General features: G+C 30.5%; 1 protein-coding gene across 1 annotated transcript; it reads left to right on the top strand.

The window, feature by feature from the left end:
- Nucleotides 1-557: 557 nt before the first annotated feature.
- Nucleotides 558-3,816, top strand: LOC120159337 (lipoyl synthase, mitochondrial-like). The gene is made up of 4 exons (XM_039169944.1): nt 558-1,114; nt 1,211-1,422; nt 1,640-2,019; nt 3,526-3,816. Exons 1-4 carry the CDS (start codon nt 684-686, stop codon nt 3,631-3,633), a joined length of 1,131 nt encoding a protein of 376 aa, XP_039025875.1. The 5' UTR covers nt 558-683; the 3' UTR covers nt 3,634-3,816.
- Nucleotides 3,817-17,989: the final 14,173 nt, after the last annotated feature.

The raw sequence follows: 17,989 nt of genomic DNA, 5'->3' as shown, positions 1-17,989 counted from the left end.
GTGAATAACGTTTCTTTGTTCGTAAATGAATGATTGCTAATAAGGTTTCTTTTTTCGTTTAATTAAATGGACGAATAAGAATAAATGGTTCATTCGTCTATTTATATTCGTGAATTTTTAATAATTTATTCATTTATTTATGTTCATTTATGTTTAGTAGTATGTTCATTCATATTCATTTGTTTAATTAAATTTATATTTATGTTCGTTTCTATCAATTTATTTATTTACATTCTTTTAAAAAAATTGTTTGATTTTAAAATAATTTATATTTTATATTCGATTACATTTTAACGAACGAACATGAATAAGATACATTTCTCAAAGAACGAATACGAACAAGAAAATTTATTTGTTTAATTATTCATATTTTTTATTTCATCGATTAAAATTAACCGAATGAATATAAATATGTCACCTTGGCATTTATGTTTATTAATTTATATCCATTTAGATGCCTAGCTACGGGAGAACGAAACAAGCCCAAGAACAAATGAAGTTAGTGTAAAAGGAAGCCCAAATCAATTATCCGGACGTTAAATAACTGACAAATCACCGGCGCAGGCTCAGCCACAGCCACCCACGCCCACCCTCCTCATCTCTTTCATGTTGTTTTTGTATGTTTAATCCACAGACAACAACAGAAAAAGAGAAGTTGTAAATAAAACTAGAGCAGGAGCAAAATGTTGCGATCTCGCTCTACATCGGTAGTTCGCACCCTATCGTTCGCCACTAAGCTTAGACCCTTCTCATCCACGGTCGATTCATCTACCACCAAACCCGAGTTTCCGCCCACCCTCGCAGGTCTCCGGGCCCGCCTCGCCGCTGAATCTCCCACCCTCTCCGATTTCGTCGGTCTCCAAAGCAATAATCTCTATTCCGTTGAAGTTGGGACTAAGAAAAAACCGCTCCCTAAGCCCAAATGGATGAGGGAATCCATTCCCGGCGGCGAAAAATACGTTCAGATTAAAACCAAATTAAGGGAATTAAAGCTCCACACTGTCTGCGAAGAAGCTAGATGTCCCAATCTCGGCGAGTGCTGGTCGGGTGGCGAGACTGGGACCGCCACTGCCACCATAATGATATTGGGTGATACTTGTACTCGTGGTTGCAGGTAATTCTTGTTTAATTAGAAAAAAAGTGGGATATGCATTATAATGCATATGCATGAAAATAATAAGTTTGAATTTCACTGTTTATGATTTTCCAGGTTTTGTAACGTAAAGACATCGCGAACGCCGCCTCCGCCAGATCCCGATGAACCAAGGAATGTTGCGGAGGCAATTGCATCGTGGGGTTTGGATTACGTGGTGATTACAAGCGTGGACCGGGATGATTTGGCTGATCAAGGAAGTGGGCATTTTGCGGAAACGGTTGAGAAGTTGAAAACTTTGAAGCCTAAAATGCTTATAGAAGCCTTAGGTAAAACTTTGCTCCTTTTATATATAGATAATAATTGGCCTTAGATTATCATATTTGACATTTACAATTGATAATGATTTATTTCAGGCGATTATGACTGTTTGCATAAACAAAATTGCTATGTGGGGCTGTTCTTGCTTATTTGCATCTTTAGAATTTCTCATCCGATCTGAGTTATTACATTTTAGCTGAGCCTGCACTATTTTTCATTGTTTAGTTCCTGATTTCCGTGGAGATTCCGGCTGTGTAGAGAAAGTTGCAAAATCTGGGTTGGATGTCTTTGCTCACAATATTGAGACTGTTGAAGAACTTCAAAGGAATGTACGTGATCACCGAGCTAATTTTAAGCAATCATTGGATGTTCTAACGATGGCCAAAGAGTATGCTCCTGCTGGAACACTTACCAAGACTTCAATAATGTTAGGATGTGGAGAAACGCCTGATCAAGTTCTGAAAACAATGGAGAAAGTTTCAGCAGCAGGTGTTGATGTGATGACATTTGGTCAGTATATGAGACCATCAAAGCGCCACATGCCCGTATCAGAATACATTACACCTGAAGCCTTTGAGAAATATAGAGCCCTTGGCATGGAAATGGTATGCAGTGATGTTTTATTCTAAAATTTATAGTTTTCTTCATTAATTGCACCCATATCTTTGCTTATGTTGATCGAATGACTGACCAATATATCTTATCTAGCTTCTTCTGATAAACTTTCTTAGTCTGTCTATGGCTTAGTTGAGCACAATTGCTTGTTGAAAAAAGGTGTCTCTTCTTTAAGCAGATCTTGTTTCTTTTACCCATGGTTCGTAAGTGCTTTTAGAGAAAGGGATCTAAAACTTAGAAAAGAAAATGATAGAATAGATGACAATATAATTGCCAATACTAGCCTTGTAAACTAAATTCATCTCATCTTTTTGCTTTCCCCTTTTAAAACACCTTAGACATTCATGATTGTAGCTGACAGCTAATGAGTTCTAATAATTGGTATTACTTGTACTCGTATCCATTCAAGTCTGATGTAGAGCTTTATGAAAATAGGTTAAAAGTATTCTCTACTTGGTAGTTGGGACATACTTAGGAAAATAATAAAGCACAGTGAGCATTATACGGTACTATTAATTTATCTATATCAGTCCAAAGTTTTCTAGGAAAATAATAAACACAGTGAGCATTACACGGTACTAATAATTTATCTATTTCAGTCTAAAGTGATCTTGCCTCGCGCAATTTAGTCATTTACCTGTATGCAAGTTAATTTTTTTGCTTCCTTCTATATGTTTGCTCAAGATAGCTGTGTAAGCTAGATGGTTGATGTCTTGCTATTCCTTGCTTAAAGAAACAAATTGTTGCAGTAAAAATAGCAACCCATTGTTTGGTATTATTGGTAATGTAATGAGAAAAATAAACAAATAAAATCTTAACTAGTAGTATAGTAGTATGTCTAAAACACAGTACTGATATGGATATAATGCTAATTGCATGTCCTTCTCTCTCTCTCTCTCTCTTTTTTTTGGGGGGGGGGTTGATGTTGTAAGTTGAAATTTCTCATTCTCATCCAACAGAAACAGCAAGGCTGCTACATGAAAACAATAATACTAAGATTCAAACATGCCAAACTTTAGCTCTGTCTACTTTAGCTCCTGGCATTAGACGGAGCTAAATTTACATCGTCAACTACAACTTCTCTAAGACACCATAATTTGATGGATTCACCTTTTAGATTACTCACAGCCCAGTGTAGTTCATTTTCGGCTGCAGTTTCTCCAAATAGCTATGCACATCAAATGGGAAGTTATTGGCTGGGATTCGAGATCATGTTATGCTAATTGTTTGGTTTTCTTTTATGCATAGTCTTAATCAGTTTATACATCATATTCTTTTAGATTCCCAAGTTTAAGTAAATAAATATATTCATAAATTAATCACAAACTGATTACTTCGTAGGATATTATGATATATATCATGTACACAACCTGATGTAATGTTGTTAATTTATGACTTTGATAACTTGCTATTGTATAGGTGTTGCATTTTGGTCAGAATATTGAATTAGCCATCAAAGATGTAATAGTAGTTGCTAAAAAAGTGTGAATGTGCAGGGTTTTCGATATGTGGCATCCGGTCCCATGGTCAGGTCATCTTACAAGGCAGGAGAATTCTACATCAAATCTATGATAGAATCTGATCGTGCTGCTGTTTCTTCATAACTCCTTTTTCTCCTCGTACCTATGTTATTCCTTTTTTCTTCCGGATCATAAATTGGTAGGGGGCTGGCATTCAATGGTTGGGTGCTCCAATCGTTGCAGTATGTGGTACCATTCTGATTGAACTTTGTATTGTAATTGTTCTTGTAATTATATATAAGCTACAATATGGTGCTTTATGCATTATGGCATGGATTTTAGCACCAATCTTTATCTGAAGGGGATTGACCAACCAGCATGCTATTTACCCTCAAAGTACCATACAATTTTTCACTTTACATTGAGCTATTTGAAGGTGTTAGAATTTGTGAATTGTGATCAGGCTCAAGCTCCTTGGACATTTGTTGTATCATAGAAGAATGATTTTCAGGATAATTTAGGCCATTAGTTTGCAGTCAATGGATTTTGGTTGTTTAATGGCTTATCTACATAGAAGGGTTGGGTGCATTAGTTTTGTGTTCTTTGAGGTTGGTTTTAATAAAATAGCAGCAAATCGACAGTTTCAGTTTTCCTCTAATGCAATTGTAAAATCCCTAGTGCTTTATTATCATGACATGCTTCTCTGTTCAGCATCAGCTTGAGCTTGAAGACACACCAACACTTTGGTTGAGTTAATGCAGAGGCTTCAAGGCGTGGTCTGGTGGACACGGCACCGAAGCAGGATGTGCAATGAAAGTAGGAGCTTATTCACCGGGCATTAAAACTGATACCACATAAACTGTCGTCTGCATTCAATTGTAAAGAGGTTTGAGAATCAACATCAGTGAAGCTAGGTTCTAGAAACCAGAGTCAACTCAACCACGAGTGAAATGACAAAAGGTAATATACCAAAGCTTCAGTTGACACCAAATCAAGGGGTGATAGGCTAGCCAAGCGGCAAGCAAAGCTAAGATGATATGCTAAGAAACGAAAAAGGGACAGATGAAGGTGTGCCATGCTTTGATCATACAAAATGGAAAATCCACAGCATGATTGCTCTATCATCATTCAATGCTTCGGTTTAGTAACACATGAGGTGATGATGTTGGCCAACAGTTTTTAGCCACCGATTCAGCATGAAAGGCTTCACCCTCTTGTCCATGCACTTAATGCAAAACGACAGTATACGAAGATGGGAGATTTTCAGAGGGGATATTTATTCATATTGACCCTCTATTTGCAGAGCTAATTGGAAGGAAAGCTCACAACGTCAATATGATTGGATGTAGAAATAAAACGAAAGTTAGGCAACACTTGGAGTCTGCCCGTCATTAAGTGAAACAAAAATCACATGCTGCTGATGAATGATGTCTACCCTTAGCCCTAACCAACCCACATAGACAGCATTTTGTAGATCATGATCATCTATGTTATAAAATAACATAGCGATTATTGTTTGTTGTCCTTCATTTAAAGGAAAACTATGATTTAAAAGATAAACATCTGAAACTAAAGTTGAATAGTGCATACCACAATGGGAATAGAGAATCCCAAGCAATATCCACCATTCATCCTTGATGGAGATAATGGGATTAGTATTCAATTAGTATGCCTTGTCCGCAAATTAATCCACAATCCTCAGAAAATTAATTTATTGTACCTATCACCTATTGTTACTTATTTATGTGTGGGAAAAAGGAAGCTAGATGGGCATGGTGAAATGAACTCTGCCTGGTGCGTGTACATGTAATAAGATGAGTACTTGCAAGTGACGAATTCAGAAATTAAAAATGGGAGTCCAAAAGTTTAGTATTCATTTTTTTCAGTAAAATGAGCATGTAATTTTTTTTTTAATTTTTTCTATTCCCTTTAATTTATTAAATTATATTTAATCATTTATCCAAAATAATGTATATGTACTTAATCCCATAGGAGACCAATTGCATTCCCCTGCTCCTTGCTACCAACCTTTTTGTACAAGGAAAATAGATTTTGTCCTTAAAAACAAGGCCTAAAAGAAAGATGTCCACACTGAAATTAATATACTAACTATAGACATCAAGAAATGTTCAGCACTTGAAATAGAAGTTTGAGAGCTGAGTTGATGCACAGCTGAAGAATCTTCTTCATGAATATTGATGCCTTTGCTTTATATAATATGCACCAACACTTGTTTTCCCTTCAAGCATGGTTTAAAGGAGAGAGATTATGGCTGGTTGAAAACGACAGCTTTTTGGGCTTTATCTTGTCTGAAAATAAAGCTTATATTCTTTTATACTCGCCTCTCACAAAATAAGTAGAACGCATGGATTTTTTTAACGCGACTTTCAGGATTTTAAAAAAAAAATATTGTCCGTATATTAAATAAAATTTTAAATTTTTATAAATAAAAAACATGATGCCAGAGGAGTAATAAGAAGTATGAAATTTGATTTTGCCTTGTGATTTTAATATTTACTGAATTATTTAGTCGTCTTTTGTGATTATGTATAATTTATTTTAATTTTTTAATAGGTTGAAGTAATTATAAGATAGTATAATAAATCTTTATAAATTAATAATGTTGAGATCACATAATTTTATTAATTTAAAGAGGTATTAATTAATCGATAAATTAATTTATTAACTTAAAGAAAATTTTCCGATTTAACGAACCTACATTATTTATCATAAATAAAACATATACACTATATTGACTAATTGAATGATGTTCATGTACAATATAATTAATTAAATATAACACGTACCCATGAAAGAACAAAGTTTATTGTAATATGTAGTACTAGATAAAATTTGATGCAAGTCCATGTATGGTAAAGAAATCAACCAATATATAAACAACATCAAACATTCCAAGGGATGTAAAAAGCAGACCCGATCTGTAAAATTGACTGAAATCGACTCGAGTCAAAACTGTTTGTGACCTGAGCAATGATGATTCGAAACTGACTCGAGTCAAAAATGGTGATGACCTGAACCTGAGGTGGACATGGAAATTGTGGACTTGAACCCTACTTGCACCCGATCTGAGAACGACATGAACATAAATTGAACCGAAAATATGATAATTGAACCTGACTTGCATCTGATTGATATGAACCCGAACCCGAGATTAACATAGTAAATAACTGGTATTACCCGACCTGTTTTCAACATGACATGTAATTGACTCAACTTGTAAATGATCCGACTTATTATTGAACTGATATGATATTTACCTGACTTGATATTTATGTGACTTATAAATTACCATTGATGAAATTATAAGATTTTGATGAAGTTGTGAGATTTTGAGTTTATAATAATTCATGCTAATTAATATGATTAATTTTTAAATGTTATAATAAAATATTAGTAATGATAATTATATTAATAAAATATTTACTTACTATATTAACTATGATTCTTATATTATAAATCTTAGTTATAATCATTAAATTAAATTTATTAAGTAATTTATTTATTGAATATGATTAATTAAATTAATTATAATCATACAAGTTAAAATAATTTATTTATTGAACATGATTAATCAAAAAATAATTTAAATATTTATAAGTTTAATTTATGTTTCATGTAATAATTAATAAATAATGTAAAGATAATTTATCGGAAAATGTTAATATATATATATAAGATAATATAAAAGATGAATTTAATTGATATTGAAAATTTGAATAGCATGTGATTGGAAATTTGAATAATATAAAATTTATGACAGTTCAATACAATAAAATTGCAATAAAATGAACAAAAACAAATGTGTTAAAATTTAAGCTCTCAGATCTTTACTACCAGAAATCTCTTCATCGAACTTTTATCTCAAAAGATCTAAATGCTGCCAACATTATTAAATTACGTGCAACTTTTCAACTTTAAAAACTAAAATGCCACCAACATAATTTAACATGAGTAAATTTCAAAAGATCTAAATGCTGCCAACATTATTAAATGACGGGCAACTTTTCAGCTTTAAAAGCCGAAATGTTACCAACATAATTTAATATGAGTAACTATTTAGAAAAGAATTTACAAGTTACAGTAATTTATTTCAGTCAAACCAACAATAATTTGCAAGGCAGCACAAGCAATAACATGCAGCAATAAACAGTAGCAAACAACATTGCATCAATTCAGCATTCAACATTTTTGCATTCAACAAGCATCCAGTCAGTGGTAAAGCGAAGGGAATACGATGGTCAATAATGCCAAACATTTTTTACTTTACCAAAACCTTATAGAATCAAACATTTAACAAACATTTCTAAATCAAGCAATATCAAGAAGAATCAGGGCATAATCATTCAAGAAGCATTTAACAAACATTTCTAAATCAAGCAATATCAAGTAGAATCAGCGCATAATCATTCAAGAAGCATTTAACATGATGCTTGTTGTAACTTGCAAGACACCCTACAAAAATCAGAAGCATTAATAAACCTTTTAAAAAATTAATTTAATAAACATAATAAATATAAAAAATGAATTTACCTCTAAAGGGAAGAAACAAGATAGAATCATTCACAAACCAATTCCAAAGTTTTGACTCACTGTTAAACACCCTACAAAATTAAAATTAAAATCATTAATAATGAATTTGAAATATTAATGAAATTAAAATTAAAAATAAAATAAATAATTTATTTACCTTTACATAATAGAATCATTAACTACAGTAAGATAATCTTCATCATTTTCCTCATGCTCAAAACCATAAAACCAATTACAGGTTGTTACAAAAATCTCAACATTTTTAGGTAAGAGTTTTGGTCTCAACTTGCTCAAAATTCGACCCCCATACTAAAGGATGATTCAGATGCAACTTAATTAATTGGAATAACCAATATATCTCTCGCCATGCAAAAAAGTATCGGATAAAAAATACTTTGATTTTTCCAATACTCCAAATATCAAAGTCAGATTCTCCAGTGCGAGGGAAAAGGGAAAACTGATGAAAGAGTTAACATCTTATCGTCCACTCCTTGAAGCAGCTAAATTGGCATCAAAATTTTGAAAAAAATAAAGAAAACAGAATAAATAATTTATGAAAAAATAATAAAATAAATAAAATTGAATATGAAATTCTAAAAACTAACCTAAAATAGATATGGTTTTTAAATGATCGAGGCCGATTGGAACTTGATCCACTTCTGTCTAAAGATGTGTTACTTTGGATAGAAGAAGAAGAACCATAAGTTGAATTTTTTTAATAAAATACATATAACTCAAGAAACTCATTATAAATTAGACTTATCCTTCGTTGAACATCATCCTCTACATTAATAACATTGTACAACTACTTTAGAAGTTGTAATTTATATCGAGGATCAAGTAAAACAGTAAAAGATAGAATCATTGAGTGATCAGACCAATATTTCTCATATAGTTCAAGCATGGGTCATGCCATTGCAGAAATACCTTCACAAAGATCATTGTGAGCATCACACAACAATTTTTCAATTGCAACAACGTTAGCCAAGTACAACTTAGAAGTGTGATACTTAGATCCAAAGAATAGAGTAGTAATTTCATAAACTGACTCAAGAAAATCACAGATTGTTTGAACAATTTCCCACTCATGATCAGTAATGATATCCAATTCATTTTCCTTATTAACAAACAAGTTAATGGCTAATCTAGCCTCAAGTGTCATATGAATCATTGAGTAAGTAGAATTCCATTGAGTAGGAACATCCAATAACAACTTACCACGGAAAGAAGAATCACAGTCTTTAACAACTAATTCAAAGGCACAAAGTCGAGAGTCAGAAGAATTAATAAACTTAACAATTTCACGCAATTTAATAACAAAAGAATCAATTATCTTCAAACCTTTTTGAACTATCAAGTTCAAAATGTGGGCAGCACACCTTATATGGAAGTACTTACTATTGCAGGGAAGAGAAAAAATGGCATTCAAGCCTTCTCTAAGTCTCTTAACCATTCTATCATTTGCAAAAACATTATCAAGTGTTATGATAAAAGCTTTTTTCAAGACCCCACTCATATATCATTTTTTTACAAACTTAAAAATTGACTCACCATCATGGGGAGGAAAAAAAAGGCGAAAATTCAGTATTTTAGACCGAAGTTTCCAGTTATTATCAACATAATGAGAAATAAGAGAAAAATAAGAACGTGAAGTGCAGGCAGACCATCCATCACATGTAAAACAAATACGAGTTGAAACAGAATACATTGAATCAAGTAACAATTTTTATGATTTTCATGCTCCAACACGCAATACTTAGTAACAATATACCTTAATATATCCTTCACACTAGAATTAAGGTAATGATGCAAATCCTTAAGTTTTTTATGCTCAACCATACTCAATGCATAACCATGACACATAATAGCCTTAACAAACAATTCACTGTATTTATTTTGATCAAAAGAACTTACCCTACTAGGATTTTGAGCAAGATATTCCTTATAAGCTTGGCATTTCTTAGTATGTCTTCTAGGGTTAGATGTACCAATATAAGAATCAGCTTTATACCTTTTATTTTTACAATACTTACACTCGACATAAGCAGAACCATCGACATATTAATGAATGTGTAATGCTCCCAAACATGAGAACTTCTTCTCCCAAACTAGGATGAACATGTAGCATTCCTCTTAGAGGATTTATTGACATCAACTGCTTCATATAGTTGATCATTTAAATCCCCTTAAAAATATATATATTAGTATATATATTATACATAAAATTTTTAAAAATAATTAAAAAATTTAACAGAGAGATAATGATGCAATTTACCTCTTTTAGAATATTGTTCATTTTGATCTGTTTGGGTTTATCCTACGAAATATAAAAAGAATTTATTAATTTGAATAAAAAATAAAAAATATAAAAAAAATCATAAGCTTACATGGAAAGTTCAACTCGCATGACAAATTATCCATGAAACCGTAGAAAAATAAAGGTTTCAAATGCATAAGGTTAATAGTCTCAGTTAGAGAAGATTAACAGAGACTGAAGTAGATGAAGAGTCTCGGTTAGATTTAGGGTTAAAGAAGATGAACAAAATATGAATAGTATTGGTTAAGGTTTAAGGTTAGAGAATATGAGTAATATATGAATAGTCTCAGTTAGGGTTTAGGGTTAAAGAATATAAACAAAAGATGAAGAGCACTCTCAATTAGATTTAAGGTTAGAGAAGAAGAAGATGAATAATATTAAGTTAAATTTAGGGTTAGAGAAAAAGAAGTTGGAAGATGAACAATACCAGTTAGATCTAAAAAATAGGTTGGGTTTTGGTTTTGGGTGTTTATAAGGATCAAACAAGGGTTTGGGGATGAACAAAGGTTTAGGGTTTAGGTGTTTGATTAAAAAACAAGTTGGGTTTTCGGTTTGGTGTTTGTAAGGATTAAATAAAGGTTTGGGGATGAACATAGATGAATAAGGGTTAAGGGTTTGAGTGTTTAAATGGAAAAAATAGGTTGGATTTTGGGTTTAGGTGTTTGTAAGGATCAAATAAGGATTTGGGGATGAACACAAATGAACAATAGTTGAGGGTTTGGGTGTTTGATAAAAAAAATAGGTTTGGTTTTGGCGTTTGTAAAGAACAAATGAGGGTTTTGAGGATGAACACAAATAAACAAGAGTTGAATTTGGGGTGTTTGATCCAAAAAAATCAAAGGATTTCTAGGTTTTGAGTGTTTGTGGATGAGATTTCTAGAGAGAAATTAGAGGATTTTAAGAGAATCAGAGTGTGGAGAGAGAGAGAAAGAGCAAAATCTTAAAATGAGAAAAAATGATCGAAATTAGAAAAATTTGGTCTATATATTACTTAAAATTCGGGCCTCTTGGTCCGCGTGTTTTTGAAGTTTATTTGGCATTGTAGTGTCGTCCCTATATTTTATATTCATTCAATTTAGTCCAAAGGTAATGATGCAATATAAACCTTATATTTTTAATTCTTTCAATTTAATCCCTATATATTTTTCAATTCTTTCAATTAATATTATAAGTATATGTATACATGAATGTATTCAACTATAGTTTATATTAATAAACTACATAGTTTATATATATATATATATATATATATATAATGGTTTATATATAGTTTATATACTTCATATGTAAACTATATAGTTTATTATAGTTTATATATATAGATCTGACAAACTTGACTCGAACTAATACTCGATATTAACCCGAATATGATAATCAAAGTTGATCTGATACTCGACCCATACCTGATCCGAACCATACCCGACCCAAAATTTAGCGAAATCGAAAGTAACCCAAACCAAAATTAACTTGAACCAAAAGTAACCCGAATTGAATTTTAACCCGATTCGAAGCAACCCAAATAGATATTAATCCGAGCAGAATAATAAATTAATTTAAATAAAATTGATAATTTATTAAAAAAATATTAGATTTATAATAAAAATAATTAAAATTTTACTTATATTATTTCATAAGAGGAATATAAAAGTAAGAATCTAATTGTAAGATCGAAAACAATAATAAATAAAGTTTATTTATCTTACTTGTAATAAAAATATTAGATTTATAATAAAAATAATAGAAAACAACTAAAACAAAAGAAATAATATTAGATTTATAATAAAAATAATATAAAGTTTACTTATGTTACGACTAAAACTTAACAAATAAAATTATGTATTATTTTTTAAAATTTAATAAGAATTTTAAATTTATAATTGGAATTAAAATTTTTAATAAATAATTTTATTTCTTTATCAAATAGTTCTCATTATAAACTTTTCATACAAGATCAATATAAAATTTTGATAACAAATTCTAACACGCATTATAGGATCATATTTTTGTCAAATTATTGATTTATCATCTCTAAATGTTGGTTTAATTCAAAATATTGAACGAATTGAGAATTGAAATTAAGTCTAAATAATAAGATTAACAAACAAGAAGACATTTTTTTACAATAATATATCAATAATTTTATATATACTTGACTAAACTCATAATCAATTTAACTCGAATTGACCTGATCTAAAGGTTGACCGAAACCAAAAATCAACCGATTCGATATTGACTTGACCCAAAAATTAACCGATCCGATATTGATCCGAACCAAAAAACAATCGATCCGATATTGATCTGAACCGAAAAAAAATCAATATGATAATCACCCGACCCAAAAATTGACATGACCTGATACTTACTTGATCCAATGTACCGTACATTCGAACTAGATCTGATCCGAACTCAACAAAATTAAACTGAATATAATCTAGAGCATAAAAACTTGAACCGAAATGACCCGACCTAAACCCGATCCGAATGACCTGTTTGCCACCTCTATATATAAATATTTTATCTAGTTTATATTAATAAACTATATAGTTCATATATAGTATATAAATAGTTTATACATAGTATATAAATATAAACTATATAGTTTATATATAGTTTACATAGTCTATATATAGTTCATATATATTTTATATTAATAAACTATATAGTTTATTTATAGTATATATAGTTTATACATAGTTTAAAATAATAAACTATATTGTTTATATAGATATATTATTATATACTTTATATATATATATTAGTATATTATAGTTGTTTTAATTTTTTTCTCAACTTTTGAAATGAATGTAATTTAGTCTATTTTACATATTTTATTCACATTTTACAATTATTTCAATTTGATCCCTTTGTGTTGTTTAATTTATTTAAAATTTTATTTTTAATTTCATATTTGTTCAATTTACTCCTTAAAATTATATTTGCATATGAAATTGACCTATACTTATTTCTTATTTATATTTTTGTAATTGACCCATAACTTTTTAAATGGGTATAATTTAGTCCCTTTTTATATTAATTTCAACCTCACAATTTAAAATTATTTTGATTTGGTACCTTATCAATGTGTGTTGTTTAATTAGGGACATCAATTATAAAGGTAAAAAGTGAGACTAAAAAAATTAGGGGCATCAATTTTAAAGGTAAAATATGAGATTGAAAAAAATTAGGGGACTAAATTATATAAGTAAAAAAGGGGTTTGAAAAAAATTAGGAGTCATAATTATAAAGGTAAAAAGTGAGATTGAAAAAAAATCAGGAGCTTAATTATAAATGTACAAAGTGAGATTGAAAAACTTAGGATCAACAATTATAAATGTAAAAAAATGAGATTTAAAAAAATTAAGGGCCTCAATTATAAAGATAAAAAATAGGATTATAAAAATTAGGTACCTCAATTATAAAGATAAAAAACTAAAATTAAAGAAAATTAAAGGTTAAATTATAAAAATAAATAACATAATAAAAAAATCAGGGCCACTATAAAAAATGGGAGGCATGAACAGTTGCTCAGGGTGTACCCCTTAATAGCTAAAAAATAAGAAGTATAATTTTAATGAAAAACAAAAAATAATTTTAAAATATCATATCAACTTCGTTGTTGATCTTTTAATGATGGATACGAGAGATAAGCCCATATGTACTCAAAAAGATTTGTAATAGTGGATTGATAAAAAAATTCATTTGAAAGTTAGTCAAGGTACAATATCAAACACACTCAAGCTATCATTTGAGTACCTTTTCGACTAACTTAGAAAAAATAGGAGATACCGAAAATAGTGGATTGATAAAAATTTTCATTTGAAAGTTAGTCAATGTACAATATCAAACCCACTCAAGCGATCATTTGAGTACCTTTTCGACTAACTTATAAAAAAATAGGAGATACCGACAATAGTGGATTGATAAAAAATTTAATTTGAAAGTTAGTCAAGGTACAATATCAAACACACTCAAGCGATCATTTGAGTACCTTTCGACTAACTTAGAAAAATAGGAGATACCAAGCAACACAAACAAGCAAAATACCAAGAACATGTAAACATGTCCGGAGAGCTAATTTTGAATTGTGGGTTGAGAGGCGATGAAACTTTTGTACCCTCAACAATCTCCTAAGTCGAATAAATTTTTTAAAATCATAATTTACTAAATTGTCTCAATTATATTTGTAATTGTATAGAATTATTAATTAATAATATTGAATGGACCATAGATTTATATAAGGGTCTTCCAAAAAAAGTATTATCTTGTTAATTTATCAAAATTATTAATTTAGATCTTGGGCCCAAATCGGGACCAAGAAAAAATTATTTTAGAGATGTTATTAATTTATCGAATATTAATTTATAGAGTATCTATTGTATTTGATAACTTCTTAAGAATTTCTTTAACCAATTGATAATGCACACATTATAAACGCAACTGTTTGAACTCAATTTCAGAGAGTAGGGGCAAAGCCCGAAAATTTATTTTGGAGTGTCAAATTTGAGAAAAAATTATTTTGAGATATCAAATTTAGAAATTGTATGACTTTTTTTAAGTGAATAAAAATGAATAATGAGTGTAACTTTATGTTCAAGGTTGTCAATATTTGTTTTTCAATAATATATTAATTTTATTTATTTTTAATATTTTTATATTAAATTTACAAAAAATTTGGGGTGTCATGGCACTCCTCATAATAAGTCGACTTCGTCATTATTAGAGAATAATATTTTCTTTTACTATTGAAATCACTTGATAAATTTTAATTTATTTAACTAATAATTTTGGTTATAACTATGTCAAAAATATAGTATATTTTTATAATGATCACGTTTAGTTTATTATTAGAGAATAATATTTTTCCAATAGTAGTATTTTTTTGTTAAAATGATGGTAATGTCATTACCTCCAAATTCTTTGGTATTAGACAATTCCCATCACTTTGAACAAAAACACTACTAAATTAATGATTTTTTTATAATGATCCTTCTTGATTCTTATTTTTTTAGTTTTTATTAAAATTATAAGCATAATAATAATATACAAAGAGTTTAATTTAGTAAAATATTACTCTCTCTATCCCATTAAAAATGTTTTTTTTGTGTTTTGAAATTGTCCCACTTAAATTCTCATTTTGGAAAAAAAATAATAACTTTTACTAGGCACATTTCCCTTTTTACCCTTTTTTAGTTTCCCAATAAAGTAAAATTTAACTTTTTAGGGATAAAATGTCATTTTAATTTTTTACAACACATCTCTTACAAATACTTTTTTCCTAAAACTACATAAAAAATCAACAACGGACATTAAAAATGGGACGGAGGGAGTAATAAATTTGAATATTTAAAATTATTTTTTATTTTAATATTCAATACATTAATTACTCATAATTTTATGAGGTGAAAAATAATATTATTACAAAAATGTAATTATTTAAAATAGTATCTAACTTCAAGTTATTAAAACATAGATCTTATACATTAAAAATAATATCTTTGTTCACTTGAGATCATAATATTATTTTTTATATATATATTATATTTTATATAAATAAATATGATGCTTATTAAAATCATTTAAAAAATATAATGTTAGCTCTAATGAACAACCGAAATATGCAAAGGGGGTGAATTGGTCTTTTAAAACTTTGGTGGAAGCAATCGAAAAAGAAATATTTTGCACAATAATTTAGAGTGGTTCGGCTTCTAAACCAAGTCTACATCCACTATCTTAGCTATCCACACTAAGGATTTCTCAAATCCAGTAGATTTGCAAACCTTTAAGGATAAGGTGTAGCCTTACAAAGGCAAACAAGGTTTATACCCCAAAACCTTACTTACACTCTCTCTCGAAGAGAAATTACAAATTTAGAAAACAAAAGAAAACCTTACAAAGGCAAATGAGTTTGCAACTAATTAACCACACACCCAAATTACACTTAAGCAAGAATAAACAAGAAGTTCACAAGTGTATTTACAAAGAATTTGACAATTTAGCACAAAAAACTCTTTTGATGTTGAAATGATCTTGCAATTGACTTTATTGTTGTTCTTCATTTGAATCTTGGTCCCTTTTATGTCTTCTAACATCAATCTAGTTGTTTGGAGTCATTGAGGATTGAATAGAGCCATTGGATTCATTAATTTTGAGTAGTTGATTTTATCCTGAACATTTGGTATCGATAACAACAAGTTGATATCGAGATCAAGTCTTCGAACGGTCAAATTTATAATATCGAATTAAAGTTGTAACAAGGGAAAAATTAAGGACCAAATTGTAAATTTTTAAAAGTTACAGCTCAATTTTGAACTTGTGAGAATTTCAGGGACTTAACCTTAAATTAGACCATTTTTTCTGGTCAGAGAAAATAAACCCCCTGTGAAATCCTGAATTCTCTATTCCCAAAATCCCTAAACCCCAAAACTAACATGCCATCTTCCTCCTCACTTCTCCCTCCTCCGACCGGCAATGTACGTCATCCTCCGTCCCAATGAAGATGTCGTCGTCGTATAATCGAAACCCCTCGACCAATTCATCAAATGGAGTCGTCGTTCGTCGGAAATGAACGATTGAAGTTTCATTGAGAAACTCCTCATTGTATCGGTTTTTTCTCGATTTCGACTGATTCGACCATCGACTTGCCTCACATCATTACCAACGTGTTCCCCGACCTGTTCTTCTCGAAACCCAACCGATGGGTCGCGTCAACATCACCAGTTTTGTCGATCGTCGACATGGGTAAGTGTTTCGGCCCTTTTTCTTTATTTCCAATGGATTTTGGGCTGGTTTTGGCTAGATATTGATTTGTTATTAGTGAGTTCTTGAACAATGAGTAATCATCAGCCGTCCCCCGACCCGTCACCGTCGTCACGCGCCACCACATGCCTCACGTGCGCGTGGGGCTAGCCCCTAACTATGGGTCTGAACCGAGTCAACCCGACCCGAACTGAGTCAACCCAACCTGACCCGTTGACTTTGATTCAACAAGTTGACTTTGACCGGTCTGACCTTTGACCAAAAAATGCAAATTTTTTGAAAAGACCTATTATATGTTTTTTGATATTCTGAGTCCGAATTCGAAGTCTGTTTTGCCAAATTCGCACTCGGTAAGATGTTTTCAGTGATTTACCCTCAGAATCAAATTTGGTTTTTCGATTAAGTCCAGTTTCTGACGTAAATTCGTTTGCTATATATCCGAGACATCATGGGGCCTGGAATTAAAGTTCCAGGGAGATCGAATGGAGTTTAAATATTCGATTAGTGGAACATGGAAATCGAGGTAATACATTACTACCTTATGCATGTTGTATGAAACATGTTGGTATTGGTAAATGCATGGTTGAATATGGTTACATGTGTGGGGGGGGGGGAATTATAATCTCGGTCTGATTGCGAAATAAAATAAATTAAACTGAATAACGCTCATACTATCTGCATAGACATAAGAAGAATGATAAGAATTATTTCAAGTTTAGCGATTATCCAGAAAAGCAAATAGCCTCAGAATTTCTAAATTTTATTTATCCTCATTAAAAACTTTAATATCGAAATTACCTGATTATGAAATCACGGAATTGCCCCTGAAGTGTAAAATGTCCAAAATATCTTTTTAGTGTAAAATGACTATAGTAG

The sequence above is a fragment of the Hibiscus syriacus genome, unplaced genomic scaffold (assembly GCF_006381635.1).
Source record: "Hibiscus syriacus cultivar Baekdansim isolate YM2019G1 unplaced genomic scaffold, ASM638163v2 tig00111358_pilon, whole genome shotgun sequence".
Taxonomy (NCBI): Eukaryota; Viridiplantae; Streptophyta; class Magnoliopsida; order Malvales; family Malvaceae; genus Hibiscus; species Hibiscus syriacus.
The sequence above is the reverse complement of the archived record's forward strand: the minus strand, read 5'-3'. Positions and strand labels throughout refer to the sequence as shown.